Source organism: Alligator mississippiensis, chromosome 10, assembly GCF_030867095.1.
Source record: "Alligator mississippiensis isolate rAllMis1 chromosome 10, rAllMis1, whole genome shotgun sequence".
NCBI lineage: Eukaryota > Metazoa > Chordata > Crocodylia > Alligatoridae > Alligator > Alligator mississippiensis.
Genome location: NC_081833.1, coordinates 75,337,438 through 75,351,652, shown reverse-complemented (window position 1 = coordinate 75,351,652; position 14,215 = coordinate 75,337,438). Strand labels below are relative to the sequence as shown.

The window sequence follows — 14,215 nt, the reverse complement described above, 5'->3', positions numbered from 1 at the left end:
CCTGCTGCGGCAGTCAACGAGGGCACCAGCAGCCCAAAGGGGCTTCTCTGCAGGGCCATGCTCACACGTTGCCTGCTACACTGAGGTCCCAATCCCAACCCCACTCACTGCCCAGTCCAGCGGGGATCAGAGCCTCTCCTCCTCCTGGATCAGCTTGCTCAGTGTCTCCGCGATGATGCTGAGGTCCTTGCTCGCATCCAGCTCGAAGCAGGTGGATGGGGTGGAGGCTGACCCAGTCAGGCAGCCCCTTGGAGAAGAGGCGCAGGTGCTTCTCCATCTCACCTGCAGGGAACTGGGAGTGATGGAAGGTGAGCCTGCAGCCAGGGGAGAGGTGGAGCTGGAGCCCCTCCGGCCCTGAACCAGGGCTCCAGCTCAGAAGGGGCTTGCAAGCCCCGTGCATTGCAAGGGGCAGAAAAAGCACAGAGCCAAGCCAGGGAAGTGGGCCACGCCAAGCCCAGAGGCTGATCCTTAGGAATTGATCTGCAATACAGAGGCACGTCCCTGGCTTTAGGGGTGAAAGCCTTCTGGGGTCAGACTCCCTCAACTCGATAAAGCAGCAGCAGGGGCAGGGCTGCAGGAGCCAGGATCATCGCAGCATCGTGTTCACCAGGTCCTTCACCTTCTTGTCGAGGGTCTGGTCTGGAAACCTGCAAGTGTTCGGCATTGGGCATCACTGCCTTGCTGCGAGGCGCTAACTAACATCAAGAGCTAGACGATGTGTTCTCCGGGCAGCTAGCAGACGCCACACAGGCAAGGGAGGTGGTGGTCATGGGAGATCTGAACTACCCAGATATCTGCTGGGAGGCAGACAGCCAAAATAAGCCACTCATGGAGCACTGCGTGCAGGACCTCCACCTAACCCAGGTGGTGTCTAGTCCGCCCAGGGGTAGTGCCATGCTTGACCTGGTCTTAGCAACAGGGGATGATCCCGTGGGGAACATGCGAGTTCACGGCAGCCTGGGAGATAGCGACCATCACTCGGGCGAGTGCACTATCCAGCGAAGGGTGGGTAAAGTAACTAGCGAGGCTAAGGTGTTGGACTTCAGGAGGGCCAACTTTAGCAAGCTTAGAAGGCTAGTTAGTGACAGGATGCAGCTCCCCATGCAATTCCCCCACCTCGATCATTGCCGGATGTCCACGTGGCACCGGTCCACCTACGGTTAGTTCTGAAATAGTGAAGGAGCTCCTGGAGAAGCTGGATGGGTACAAGACAGCAGGCCCGGATGACCTCCATCCACGGCTGCTGAAAGAATTGGCTAGTGTCATAGCGGAGCCGCTGGCACAGCTGTTTGAGCACTCGTGGTGCTCTGGCCAGGTCCCTGAGGACTGGAGAAGGGCCAATGCGGTGTCTATTTTCAAGAAAGGGAGAAGGGAGGAGCCGGGTAACTTTAGACCAGTCAGTCTTACCCCTATCCCTGGGAAAATGCTAGAGAAAATAATCAAGGAACACATTTATGCAGGCCCGGCAGGAGAAACAATGCTGAGGGGAAACCAGCACGGGTTTGTCACAGGTAGATCCTGCCTGACAAACCTTGTAGCCTTCTATGACACTGCCTGGATGCGGGAGCCGAGGCTGATGTCATCTTCCTGGACTTCAGGAAGGCCTTTGACACAGTCTTGCACCCTATCCCCATTGGGAAGCTAGCAGACTGCGGAGTGGACGCCGACACGGTCAGGTGTGTGGCCAGCTGGCTCAGGGACCGCACCAGAGAGTGGGGGTGGATGGGTCCTTCTCGGCCTGGAGGGAGGTGGGCAGTGGGGTCCCGCAGAGGTTGGTCCTTGGACCGATATTATTCAATATCTTCATCAGCAATTTGGACGAGGACGGGGAGAGCACCCTCTCCAAGTTCGCTGATGATACCAAGTTATGGGGCAAAGTCAGTGCACCGGAGGGCAGGGAGCAGATGCAGGCCGACCTGGACAGGTGGATCAATGGGCAGAGAGAAATAGGATGCAATTTATTAAAGATAAATGTAAGGTACTCCACCTGGGAAGGAGGAACCCCCAGCACACCTGTAGGTTGGGGAGTGTCCTCAGCAGCTCGGAGGCAGAGAGGGATCTGGGAGTCATAATTGACTCCAAGATGAACGTGAGCCGGCAGTGTGACGAGGCCATCAACAAGGCCAATCGCACCTTGCCGTGCATTAGCAGGTGCACGACTAATAGATCAGAGGAGGTGATGCTCCCCCTCTACACGGCACTGGTCAGGCCGCAGTTGGAGTACTGCGTCCAGTTTTGGGCGCCGCACTTCAAGAGGGACATAGGGAATCTGGAGAGGGTCATGATTAGTGGCCTTTGTGATAGACCCTACGGGGGGAGGCTGAGAGAGCTGAATCTCTTCACCTTCACAAGAGACGGCTGAGGAGAGATCTTGTGGCCACCTATAAATTTATTAGGGGAGGTCAACGGGGAATAGGGGACACGCACTGTTTACTAAGGAGCCCCAGCGAGTGACTAGGAACAACGGGTGAAAACTAGTTGAGAGTGGATTTAGGTTAGACATTAGAAAGAAACGTTTCACAGGAAGGGTGGCCAGGATCTGGAGCGGGCTCCCAAGAGAGGCGTGCTCTCACCTAGCTTGGAGGTCTGCAAGAGGAGGCTGGACAGTCACCTGGCTGGGGTCGTCTGCCCTCGGGCCTCTTTCCTGCCAGGGGCAGGGGTCGGACACCACGATCCAGCGTGGTCCCTTCCGACTCCACAATCTCTGAATCTATGACTCTCTGCTTTTTTCCTTAGCAGTCAGCCTTGGATTTCAAACACACCGTGATCCCCGTGCACCGGATCGTGCTGCGCGGCTGGGAACCGGGCAGGGGTTTTGCCCCACCAGCAAGTGGCACAGACTGGGCACCAGCAAGTGGCACAGACTGGGCACCAGTAAGTGGCACAGCCTGGGCACCAGCAAGTGGCACAGACTGGGGGCTTTGCCCTCCTCCGCAGCAAGGGGGTCTTGCTGGGGTGTCTCGAGTGGTTTTAGGACGGGGCGGGCGGGACCACCCCCGCGCGGGGCCGCAGCCCGGGTTTGCTGCGCGAGCTCCGCGCGGGGCGGGGCGAGGCGTGAGGTCACACCCCCGCAGCCCTGCCAGGTGACGCCACGGCTGACATCACGGGGTTACGCCTGTGCTAGGAGCCCCGGCATGGAGGCTTGCGAGCGGCTGCAGCGGATCCGGAGCCACGTGCGGCTCGTGCCGGACTTCCCCAGCCCCGGCGTGCTGTTCCGGTGGGCAGGGGGCAGAAAGCGGAGCGGCAGACCGGGAGGAGAAGGGGGATGGGCGTGGGGCTAATGAGGTTGCCCCGCATTGGTGCAGAGAAAGCCCAAATCCGGCTGCTTTGGGGGGTCCTGTCCCACGTGCAGCGAAGGGGCACTGGCTCCCCGCGGGCAGTGCTCAGGGGCTCCTCCGCTCTGTGTCTTGCAGCGATATCAGCCCCTTGCTAAAGGATCCTGACGCCTTCAAGGCAGCCATCGAGCTCCTGGAGACCCATTTGAGGGCCACCTACCCGCGCATAGACTACGTTGCAGGTGAGGAGCGGGCTGGAAACCCACAGAGCCCGCAGACAGACGCGGGTTGGCGAAGGCACCTTGCAAAAAGGCCGGAGATGCCGCGTGACACGGCGACATCGCCGTCTCGTGCCATCAGCGTGGTCTCCGGGTGATCCCCGCGCGGCTGCGTCTTGGGGGACACGAGCACGGTGCGTCCCGCGGAGCACGCTGCGCGCTCCAACCTGCGGGCGCGGGAAGCGGAGGCTGCGGGCAGCAGAGACATCGCTTCTTCAGAGCGCTCGCAAGCGGACACGTTTCCTTTGCCACACCTCTGTTGCTTGGTCCCGTAGGTCTGGACGCCCGCGGCTTCCTCTTTGGGCCTCCTCTGGCGCAGAGACTGGGCATCGGCTTTGTGCCAATACGCAAAAAGGGGAAGCTGCCCGGCCCCACGGAGTCGGTGTCCTACGCCCTCGAGTACGGCCAGGTGACAACCACGGGAGGTGCTGGGAGATGCGCCCCGTCTTGGGCAAGGCCGTCGGTCCCTCCAGCCCAGTGTTTCTCAACCTTTTAGGCAGCAAGTCCCCCCTAACTTCTGAACATTTTGATAAGTACCCCAACGCTCGGTTTTCCAGGGGATTATATATTTACAGACTAATGTGTGCCACATGTCGGAAGAAGGGCTGTGTATATAGAGCCGTGATATGACACACGTTTGATCTGGTGTGGGTAGGGTTGCCTCCTTTTACCCCAGGGGGGCACAACTCAGGTATGTACCTGGGCTAGGGGTGATGTTGGCCAAAGCTAGGAGGCCTGAAATGATTATTACTGGGGAATTTAAAGCGCAGCGCAATGCAGCGCACCCAATTTTTTGCCATAGTTTTGAGAGGAAAAGGGGAGAGAGAGAGTGTTGGGGTACCCACGTACCCCCGGCCTGTGTCTCACGTACCCCCAGGGGTGTGTGTACCACAGGTTGAGAAACTCTGCTCCAGCCCGCTTGCCCGTCTCGCGCAGTGGTGGGGTGGATGCTGCGTGGGCGAACGGGGCACATCCAGGATCTTTTGCCTGCTCGCTGCGGCTTCCAGCACCCGGAGGCTGAGGATGTGCTGGGACTGTCTGCCCTGCTCCTCCTTGGCAGCTTTCGGTCTCCAGCAGCTTGAGGAGCAGAGGCTCGTGTGTGCTGGCCTGACAGTTCTGGGCTTGATTTGCTTGTATTTCTACGTGCACGTGTTGCAAAGCAGTGCCGTGGGCATGAGGCTAACACTGCCCGGCCTTTCTCACCGTGCAGGCTGAACTAGAAATCCAGAGCGATGCCGTGGAGCCGGGAAAGAAAGTGGTCCTCGTGGATGACCTGCTTGCCACTGGCGGTAAGAGCAGCAGCCTGGTTCAGCCTGCACCCCGTGCAGTTGTTCCTGGCAGAGTTGTTGGTGCAGGTCCCCGGCTGCCCTTCGTGGTGCGCCTTGGGGAAATACAAGCACAGTCAGTCCCGTGGAGCACGTTGCACTCTCCAACCTGCACGCCAGATCCCAGTCCAGAGGAAATGGAAGCTGCCCGCGCCCAGGCGGGTAGTGGAGATGTCGCATGTCTTCCGAGCGCTTGGAAGGGGGCAGGTTTCCTTTTACACGTCCTTGTTGCTTTGCTCCCTGTACGTCTGGATGCCCTGAGGGCTGCTGGAGTTCAGGCCACAGTGCGAGCTGTCACCTGGTGTCTTTGAAATGAGAAGCCACCTGTATACCCACGGGATCAGCAGGGAGTCTGAGCAGGAGCCAGAGCTTTGCATTGATCTGCACGCTTGGAGTGACTGCATTTCTCCACTTGACGTCTGTGCAGGTACCATGCACGCGGCCTGCGAGCTGATGAAGCGGCTGAAGGCCGAAGTGCTCGAGTGCCTGGTGGTCATCGAGCTGCTGTCTCTGAAAGGGGCCGAGAAGCTGCAGCCTTTCCGTTGCCACTCCCTGCTGCAGTACGACTAGCGCTCGGAGCAGACCGCCCCGGCTGCCTGGCTGGGGCCAGGTCTCGCTCCCACCGCTTGCATGAAGGTTGTTCGAAACTCCTAATAAAACAAACCTAGCTGTCAGCTGGGGGGTACATAACCTGAGCTGTTTCTGCTGCTTTTCCAAGCCGGGAGCGAGCTTCTCGTGTACTCCAAGGCTCTGTGCATGGTGCTGTATATTTTCCTCACTGCCCACCACCTTTGAGGAAAGGATACGGTGCAGGTGACAGCTTGTGTGGAGCCCAAGCCTTGTGGCCTGAGCCCATAACAGCCAGTGTTATCCTTAGACATTTGGTGGGCTCCTCGGAGGCGGTGAGCTATCAGTCACAGAAGAGCCTGGCGCTGCCTGCGGCGTTCCCCGGTGCCCGTGTCCTGCTGGGTGAGGCTGCGTGCGTGCAAGAGGCAGGTCATACAGATGGCTGGTTGTTGGTGGGTCATGCATCTCTCCCCATCCTGCCCTCCAAAGCAGGAAGGGAGCTGCTGCCCTCACACAAAGGCACTAGGCCTCTCACGTGCTTTAACAAATCTGTACAGAACCTGCTTTTCTCCCCTTCTTTTTGTGGGCTGCTGACGTCTGTGCACGCACCATCCCGCTCTGCACGCTGTCATCTCAGGTGTGCAAGGAGTCCCTTTGACTCTGCCTTGTAGCACCCCAGGATCCAGACATTTACACTTTTTTTTTATATATTCCCTGATACCAAAAATCTGTGCTGGGCTGGGCCCTGCAGCCCCTTTAGCTTGCGGTAGTGAGAATAGTGAGCACACAACAGTCTGACCCACCTGTGACTTACTGTGAAATCAGAGGTCAAACATTGCCAGGGTTGACGATGTGACAGCTGCAGCCAGGTCCCTGCTAACAGTCCGGAGTTGTCACAGTGCCCGGCTTGCCCACATGCTCTAGTTCTGCAATTAAGACCTGGTGGATAAAGCTGGCGGGGATGGACATGGCTGCATGGGAAGATGCAGCATCCCCTGGGAAGCGGCTGCTAGAAGACCTCCTGGCGGCTCCTCGCATGCCCTGCACGATCCACACGAGGTGCAGCAATGCGTGAGGTCACACCTGGAGCCCTGCCAGGTGATGCCATAGGTGACATCACAGGATTGTGCAGTACACTAGAAATGGAGGAGAGGAAGCAGTTGCAGCGGATCTGGGGGGGGGGGGGGGTGCTGTTTCGGTGGGCAAGGGATCTGGCTGGGGGAGAGGGGCCTGGGGCACTGCCCAGCAGGTGCTTCCCAAGCCCAGGGTGCGGCTCCCCACCAGGCGGGGAGCAGAGCAGCAGATCATGCAGGGAGCAGAAAGCAGAGTGGCAGATTGAGAAGAGAAAGGGGATGGGAGCAGCACTTGGGAGGGCGTGGGGCTGATCCGTGCATGCCCGTGACTGAGATTGCCCCTGCTGGTGTAGAGAAACCCCAAATCCAGCTTCTTTTAAGGGGTCTGGTCCCATGTGCAGCGAACTCCTGGAAACAGGGCACTAATTCTCCCTGGCAGAGTCCAGGCTCCTTATGGAGGCAGTTTTCAGGGGCCGGGAAGACAGCTCCTCTGCTCTTTCTCTTGCAGCGATATCAGCCCGTTGCTAAAGGATCCTGACACCTTCCAGGCAGCCATCAATCTCCTGGAGACCCATTTGAGGGCGACCTACCCGCTCATAGACTACGTTACAGGTGAGGAGCGTGGTGGAAACCTTGAAAACCCTGCAGAGCCCGCAGACAGACACGGGTTGGCAAAGGGTGGGAAGGCGCCTTGCAAAAAGGTTGGAGCTGCTGTGTGACACGGTGACATCGCTGTCTTGTGCCTTCACGAGTGTCGTTCTGTGCTAACGCCTGTAAAAGCAGCGGTGTCCGAGATGTAGCTTCTCCCAGCGTCACTGGCTGCGAGGGCGTTTCCCGCGTTCGCAAATGCCCGGCAATGCTCTGCTGTCATTACACAACTTTTACGTGAGTGGAGCAGTGAATTCAATAGTGGCGGTGAATCGCTGCCCTCAGTCTTCCTCTCATGCAGCTGGGCGTGTGTGCAGGGTCAGGCCTGGAAGGCAAAGCTGAGCTGTGTCTGGAGGGAATTTCCCCTCCTGCTCATCTCAGGACCACTCGCTGCAGACCCGTTGCAGCTGTGCCGGGCAAAGAGCAGTAATATAGCACCTGATATGATTTTGGTCTATTATTAGACTTTTTTTTAAGGTCTAAGGGAGTGAGATGCAATGAATCCTGCATGGACGGAGTTGGTTCAGCAGTAGCTGAAGTCAGTCCAGAGTACAGGGCAGGAAACAAGCTGATACTGAGACTTAATGAGTGATCAGCTGAGGCACGGAGCGGGGACAACGGTCGTTCCTGGCACAGCTCTGGGTGATCCCTGCACGGCTGCAGATGAGAGGGGGCGGGAGGGCAGATGGGGGAGAGGTGGGAGACAGGGAGAAGGGGACAGATGTGTTGTGTGTTCGTAGGGTGAGTCCTACACGCATGCACCCCTATACACATGCACACACACCCACGTGCTCCCTCACCCCACACTCACACCTCCACCCCCCACACCCTGCCACAAACCTCTGCCCACCCCCCACGATATACAAGAGTAAGACTTCATTTTAAGCTATTGTGCGCTCACTGCTCTGTACACTACACAAACACACATCAATCAAGACTACAATATTTTTTAAAATCAAATGAATGAATGTTGTAGATGTTCAATTTTTAGAATACAATTTGGTGTTTTTCTGGTTCCAAGACGGTTAATACGCAAAAAGGGGAAGCTGCCCGGCCCCACGGAGTCCGTGTCCTGCGCCCTTGAACACGGCCAGGTAACAAGCACGGGAGGCATCTGCAGGCTGGGAGATGCACCCCGTCTTGGGCAAGGCCATCGGTCCCTCCAGCCCCCTCTGCCGTCTCGCACGCCAGTGGGGTGGAGGCTGGGAGAGCGTGAACGGGGCACATCCAGATCTTTTGCCCACCTTCCAGCAACCAGAGGCTTAGGATGTGCCGATTCAGGGGCTGCCTCCACCATCGACTGCGTTCAGTACCTCCTGATGGGCCGTCCCTCCAAGATCGGTTCAGCACCCTTGAGCCGTCGGCCTCCACGGCACCTCGTGGCAATGAGTCCCACAAGCTGAAGTCGCGCCGTGGGGAAGAGGAACCTCGTCTTGTTGGGTTTAAACCTACCGCTGCTCTCCTGGCTCTAGTGGTGCATACTAAGAACAGACAAACCGCCATTGACTGGCTCAGACCCTAAGTCCGTCTTGGGTCACGTAGGGGCAGAGAACAGGAGCTGAAAGGCAGAGTGACCTGGGTCTGAGCAGGGATTTCCCCCCGCCACTCCTCTCCCCTTCGCAGCCTCCAGCATTGATGGTCCAGGCAGGTCTGATGCGGAGGCCGTGCCCCTCGCTCCTGCTCAACAGCGACCCATGCCCCTTTCCTCCCAGCACATGTCCCATCCCTTAGTGAATCTGGCTTTACTCTCAGCTATCACCACCATGGGCAACAACGCGCATGCCTTAATGACCCGCTGGGTGAAAAAGAACTCCTTTTGGTTAGTTTTGAACTTACCACGTATTCGTTTCGTGTTGTGAACCCCTCATTCTTGCATTGCGAGACAGTCCATAATAAATCCCTATCGACCTTCTCTTTGTAAACCCTTCTCAGGCTTCCTGTCAAGCGTCTCCGTTGTGAACTGACCTGGTCTGGCCTCCTGAGCGTCTCTTCTATGCAAGCCCCTCCATCCCACTAATCACCCTCGTTGCCCTTCTCTGCTTCTTCGAGACCCTTTTGGCGGGGTGTGGACCAGAACCGGGCCCAGGATTCAAGATAATCCGTCCCTGTGTCCTTCCTCTGCACCTTCCAATGTAATTTCTGGTGTCCCGCCTGTTTGAGACACCGTGCTGCTTTGGCGATAAAGGGTAGCGCGCTGATTGTCAGGGCGGTTCGGATTTTCACACAAAAGCTGGCAGACGTCTCGGATATGCGTGCGGCTGCTCTGAGCCCAGCAAAGAGAACGCAGCTCTGGGTGTCCGGGAGTCTCTGCTTTGTTCCAGGTCTGTCGGGGGAACGGCGGGGGACTGAATGGCATTAGCACGGGGGATGAATAAGCTGCTGGAGTCGAACCACTGTTATCCGAGGGTGTGGGTTATAGCAAGACGAGGTTCTTCGGGGAAATGTGATATCTATTATTAGACCAACTAAAATAGCTGGAAAAAATCTTTGCAAGCTTTTGGGCACAAACACCCCTCTTCGGGCAGCCGGTTCGTGCTGGGGGTTATAGCAAGGAACAGCAACGAACAAGGTGCCGATTCCTGGGGCAACTAATTCCGGACTGACCCCAGGTTTTGTGTCTTGCTGAAGGCTGCTAGACCAGGGCAGAGCAGATGATACGAGCGTCCGTCCTGCTTCCCCGCCGCCTCATTTCAGCAGGTGTTTTGCTTGCTGCGTGGCTCTAAGGCAGAGCTCGTGTCTGGCAGCTGGCTTTGTCCCTGGCCCGGAGTGGAAGAGGCAGCGCAGCTGCACGGCGATCTCTTTGCTGGCTGTCGGGTGCTGCTGTAAGTCTGCCCAGTGAAATGGGGCTGCGGCAGGTGGCTCTTTGCATAGGGAAGGTTTTCCTGAGGGTTGCTCGGCCCGTTCTACGTATGAACCGGACTCATCTCTCACCCAGCATGGGAGAGAAGTGTGTGGTTAGCCTGGACTGTCTGCTACCCTGTCGCAGCTCTCGGCAGAGCCAGTGCCTGGGATGTTGTATCCCAAAGCCAGCTGGGACTGCGATCACAAACACTCGGCCAGTGTGATGCACACCGGAGTGCACGCCTACGTGGGGGTGCCGGTCTGGGAAGAACGTGTTCCCCAGTGGGAAGGGGCAGTTCTCCGGCTAGTTCCTTGGCAGCTATTGATCTCCTGTAGCTTGAGCAGAGGCCTGTGTGTGCTGGGGACTGACACTTTTGGGCTTGATTTGCTGCATTTCTCTGTGCGTGTTGCAAAGCAGTGCCATGGGCATGCGACTAAAACTGCCCGGCCTTTCCCACCCTGCAGGCTGAGCTGGAAGCCCAGAGCGATGCCGTGGAGCCGGGACGGAAAGTGGCCCTCGTGGATGACCTGCTTGCCATGGGCGGTAAGAGCAGCAGCCTGGTTTGGCGCGCGCCCTGCGCAGCAGTGCTGCACGTCCGAGCGTCTGGGCTTCCCCCGGGGAAGGGGCTGCGAGCAGAGAGACGCTGTTGGTAAAAGCGCAGGGTGTGGGACTTCAGGGGGGAAGACTGCAGCAGTGACCTGGGGCTCTGAGCTGCTTGTGAGTCGCTGGATGTGGTACCTACAACCCCTGCCGTAAGGGCTGCTGGAGGTCAGGCCAAGTTGCAAGCTGGTGTCTTTGAAATGAGAAGCCACCTGCACACCCAAGGGATCAGTGGAGCATCTCGGCAGAAGCCAATGCTTTGTACTGATACGCACGCTCGGAGCGACTGCATCTCTCTGCTTGACACCTCTGCGCAGGTACCATGCACACGGCTTGCGAGCTGATGAAGCGGCTGAAGGCCGAAGCGCTCGAGTGCCTGGTGGTCATCGAGCTGCTGTCTCTGAAAGGGGCCGAGAAGCTGCAGCCTTTCCGTCGCCGCTCCCCGCTGCAGTACGATAGCGCTCGGAGCAGACCGCCCCGGCTGCCTGGTGAGGAGGCATGAACTCCTGCGTTTGGGAAGCGACGGTTCTTTGGGGAAATCCGGTATCTTTTATTACACCAACTCAAATAGTTGGGAAAAGTTCTTCTGAACAAGCTTTCAGGTTTAAAAACCCTTAGTCAGGCCGAGGAAGCATCTGTGGTTGCTGTCTGCTCTTGCTGGACAGAATGAATAGTAAAGTGGGCAGAGGCCGGGCTGCTGGCAAGACAGGCCATCAGTGCAAATGAGAGTTGAGGCAGCCGGTGATTTGAGAGACGGGCGGGGGGCGAAGGAATGCAGCCTGTAAATGGTGGAGAGGTACCCGGGGAGTCCAGTATTAGGCAGGTTACACCATGTCATGAATCCAATGTCTATATTTAGTCCATGATTTTTTGTATCCGGGAGGTGGTTGACGTGAAGTTTGTGAAAAGTCTTTTGTAAAATCCCTTTGAGGATTAAAACAGATTGAGAGTGGTTTCCTTGTGAGAAATGTGCCCCCACTGGTCGTGGGTATCCTCGTCTGTAATAGAGGCCTGGTGTGCGTTCATCCTCGTGCCCAGCTGTTGTCCCTGGGTGAGATATAGGACATTTCTGGAGGTGCAGGCGTAAGATCCGGGACTGGCGACGGGTCTGTTGTGGGGTGGTTATCGTGGGAGCGGTGATGTGTTGGCAGGTTTTATATGTCGTGGCCTGAAGACATGCAGTGCGTTTTGGGTTGTGAGACATTTGCTTCTGGGGACGAGGTTGGCAAGGTTCAGTGCCTGTTTGAAGGCTAGGATGGGTGCCCTGCAGCCCCTTAGCTTGGGGTAGTGAGAATAGTGAGCACACAACAGCCTGACCCACCTGTGACTTACTGTGAAGTCAGAGGTAAAACAGTGCCAGGGTTTATGGTGTAACAGCTACAGCCACATGTCCTAGCGGTCAGCGGTGTCCCAGTGCCCGGCTTGTCCATCTGCTCCAGGGCTGCACTTAAGAACTGGTGGGTAAAGCTGATGGGGATGGAAAGGGCTGCATGGGAAAGGGGATTCTTCGCTTGCTGGAGTAGAGCGGTTGGTGCAGGAAGCTTCATGCCAACACGGCTCAAGTTCCCGTGCGACTAGCATCCAAAGCCTTGCTCACTTAGTAGTCGTTTTTAGGCCAGAGGCTCCCTGGTCCCAGGTGCAGCCAGGAGCCAGGGCCCTGAGGCTTGTGCCTGGGCATGCGACGGTCTGGACCGAAAGCAGAGTTGATCGGTGATAAACGTCAACCCTTTTATTAAATCCAAAGTGTCCGTGAGCTCTGCTCCGAGCAGAAAAGTTGCTCGGTTTTGTGAGCGTTTCCTGTCCGAGATGCTGGCAGCTGGTGACACAGACCCGTCAGGCCCTGGCTTTGCCCTGCGCTCCCAGACCCAGCCGACTGGCCTAAGGTTTTCTTCCCTTGTAGCTCCGAGTCCCCCCAGCGCTTACCGAGCCCTGTGCTGCTGCAAGCTCTCGCTGGAAGGTGATGTGTACTCATCTCTCAAAGCCTGGACTTCCAGGGAGCATTAAATCTCTCCCTGCCCAAACTCATGCTGGGCATCGAATACAGCAAGATAGAAGCAGCAGTGGTTTATCTGAACCTCAGGTACAAAGCCACGAGCTTGCTGGGAGATGCATGCCTCTGCTTGCAGAATTGCTCAAAATCCAACCCTTGCAGAGGGGAGGGAAGCGGTTTGCTTCTGCCCCTTCCACAAACCTGGTTTGGCGCTGTGTCCCCTGCCTCCAGCCCCCTGGAGAGATGCCCATGGTAGCAGGCGCAGCACTACAGACCCCGTTGTTCCCTTCTCCGCTGCTGAGCAGGGGAGTCCGGACTTGCCTCTGGCTACACCCCCGAGCCAGGTCCTGGTATTTCACCTCCACGGGCGAGTGCCTGTGCTGGCCGGAGGGGTGCGGGTTGGAGCTGCGTTGATCGAAGGACACACAAACAAGGGTAAACGTGATGTCTGGCCTGAACATCCCATAAAGCTTATGTAGTGTCAGAACCGAGGAGCTGGGGTCCCACTGCATATTTACCATCTGCAGCCAGCGCCTGCCTTGGCCAAAGGGCAGGACCGCAGCTGGGCAGTGGAGGAGGAAAAGCTCAGGTTCCACCCAGCACGCCCGTGGAAAGCAGCGGTGGCAGGCCAGGCCACAAGTTTCTGCCAGGTTAGCCAGGGCCAGGCAGCACAAGGGGGGGGAAAGGCAGTGCAGACCCTAGCTCCAGCACTTATGGGGGTCTGAGCGACCCTAACGCTCCATGGCCCTGGCACTGAAGACTTTGGGGGGGGACTTTGAGATAGCTGGGGAGCAGGTTTGGGAGGCTCCAGGTTTGCTTTAGGCAACAGCACATGGGCTTGCTGGGTGGGAAGGGGCTAGCACTTTGTTACGGAGTAGAAACCAGCTTGCCAACCCCTACTGTGTTCACCCACATCTAAGACAATACCTCCCACCGCCTTCAATTCTCATAAATGTAGAAGTGGGAGAATTCTCCATGTCTACAATCTAATTTTGTAGATATTAAAATTCATTCCCCCCCACAGCTGCAAGAGGGGCAGGCAGCAGGGGAGTCAGGTAGCCTTGCCCCTGCCCTTTGCTGCCTCCCACCCCCACCGCTGTATGGATGGGTGTGGGGGGGACCTCATCTTAGATTGGAGTAAATACATTAAGTAGTTTGTGAAGAAAGGCGTACTAGGCTGCAGGGCTCGGCCTTTCCAGCTCTTCTCCATCACCCGGTTTGAGCCACTTGGGAGGTGAAACAGCTTTTCTCCAGGGAGATGGAGGGGTTTGGAGGAACACCTCCACCACCCCGCTCCCTGCAGCCGCAGCTCTGGAGGATTCCCTCTGCGGGTCCGGATACTGCAAGGTTGAGCGTTCCCCACCCCGGGGCAGGAGGGTGACTCAGTTATGTCACAGCCGTGTCCAGGTGTCCGCGAAGCTGGAACTCTGGGCAGCTTCGACTCGGGTCAAGTTAGCAAGCCGAAGCCAAAAGGGAGAGTCCTCGGCCCCTAGGCCTGGCCTCAGCCTGCTATGTACCCGTCCTAGTCCATTCCCCTGCCCTTTTAGGAGCCCCTTCTAGGCCTGGGCATTGCCACACCGCCATGCAGAGAAGCGAGGGGTGACACTGCACTCAGCT

The 14,215-nt window shown here is 57.5% G+C and overlaps 1 protein-coding gene and 1 non-coding gene across 2 annotated transcripts; both read left to right on the top strand.

Moving 5' to 3' along the window:
• Positions 1 to 3,088: 3,088 nt before the first annotated feature.
• Positions 3,089 to 5,573, top strand: APRT (adenine phosphoribosyltransferase). The gene is made up of 5 exons (XM_014610082.3): positions 3,089 to 3,217; positions 3,414 to 3,517; positions 3,829 to 3,962; positions 4,764 to 4,842; positions 5,306 to 5,573. Exons 1-5 carry the CDS (start codon positions 3,135 to 3,137, stop codon positions 5,446 to 5,448), a joined length of 543 nt encoding a protein of 180 aa, XP_014465568.1. The 5' UTR covers positions 3,089 to 3,134; the 3' UTR covers positions 5,449 to 5,573.
• Positions 5,574 to 6,655: 1,082 nt separating this feature from the next.
• On the top strand, positions 6,656 to 11,560 carry LOC102559835 (uncharacterized). The gene is made up of 4 exons (XR_009455313.1): positions 6,656 to 7,130; positions 8,188 to 9,988; positions 10,473 to 10,551; positions 10,926 to 11,560. It is a non-coding gene; the product is annotated as an uncharacterized LOC102559835 (transcript).
• Positions 11,561 to 14,215: the final 2,655 nt, after the last annotated feature.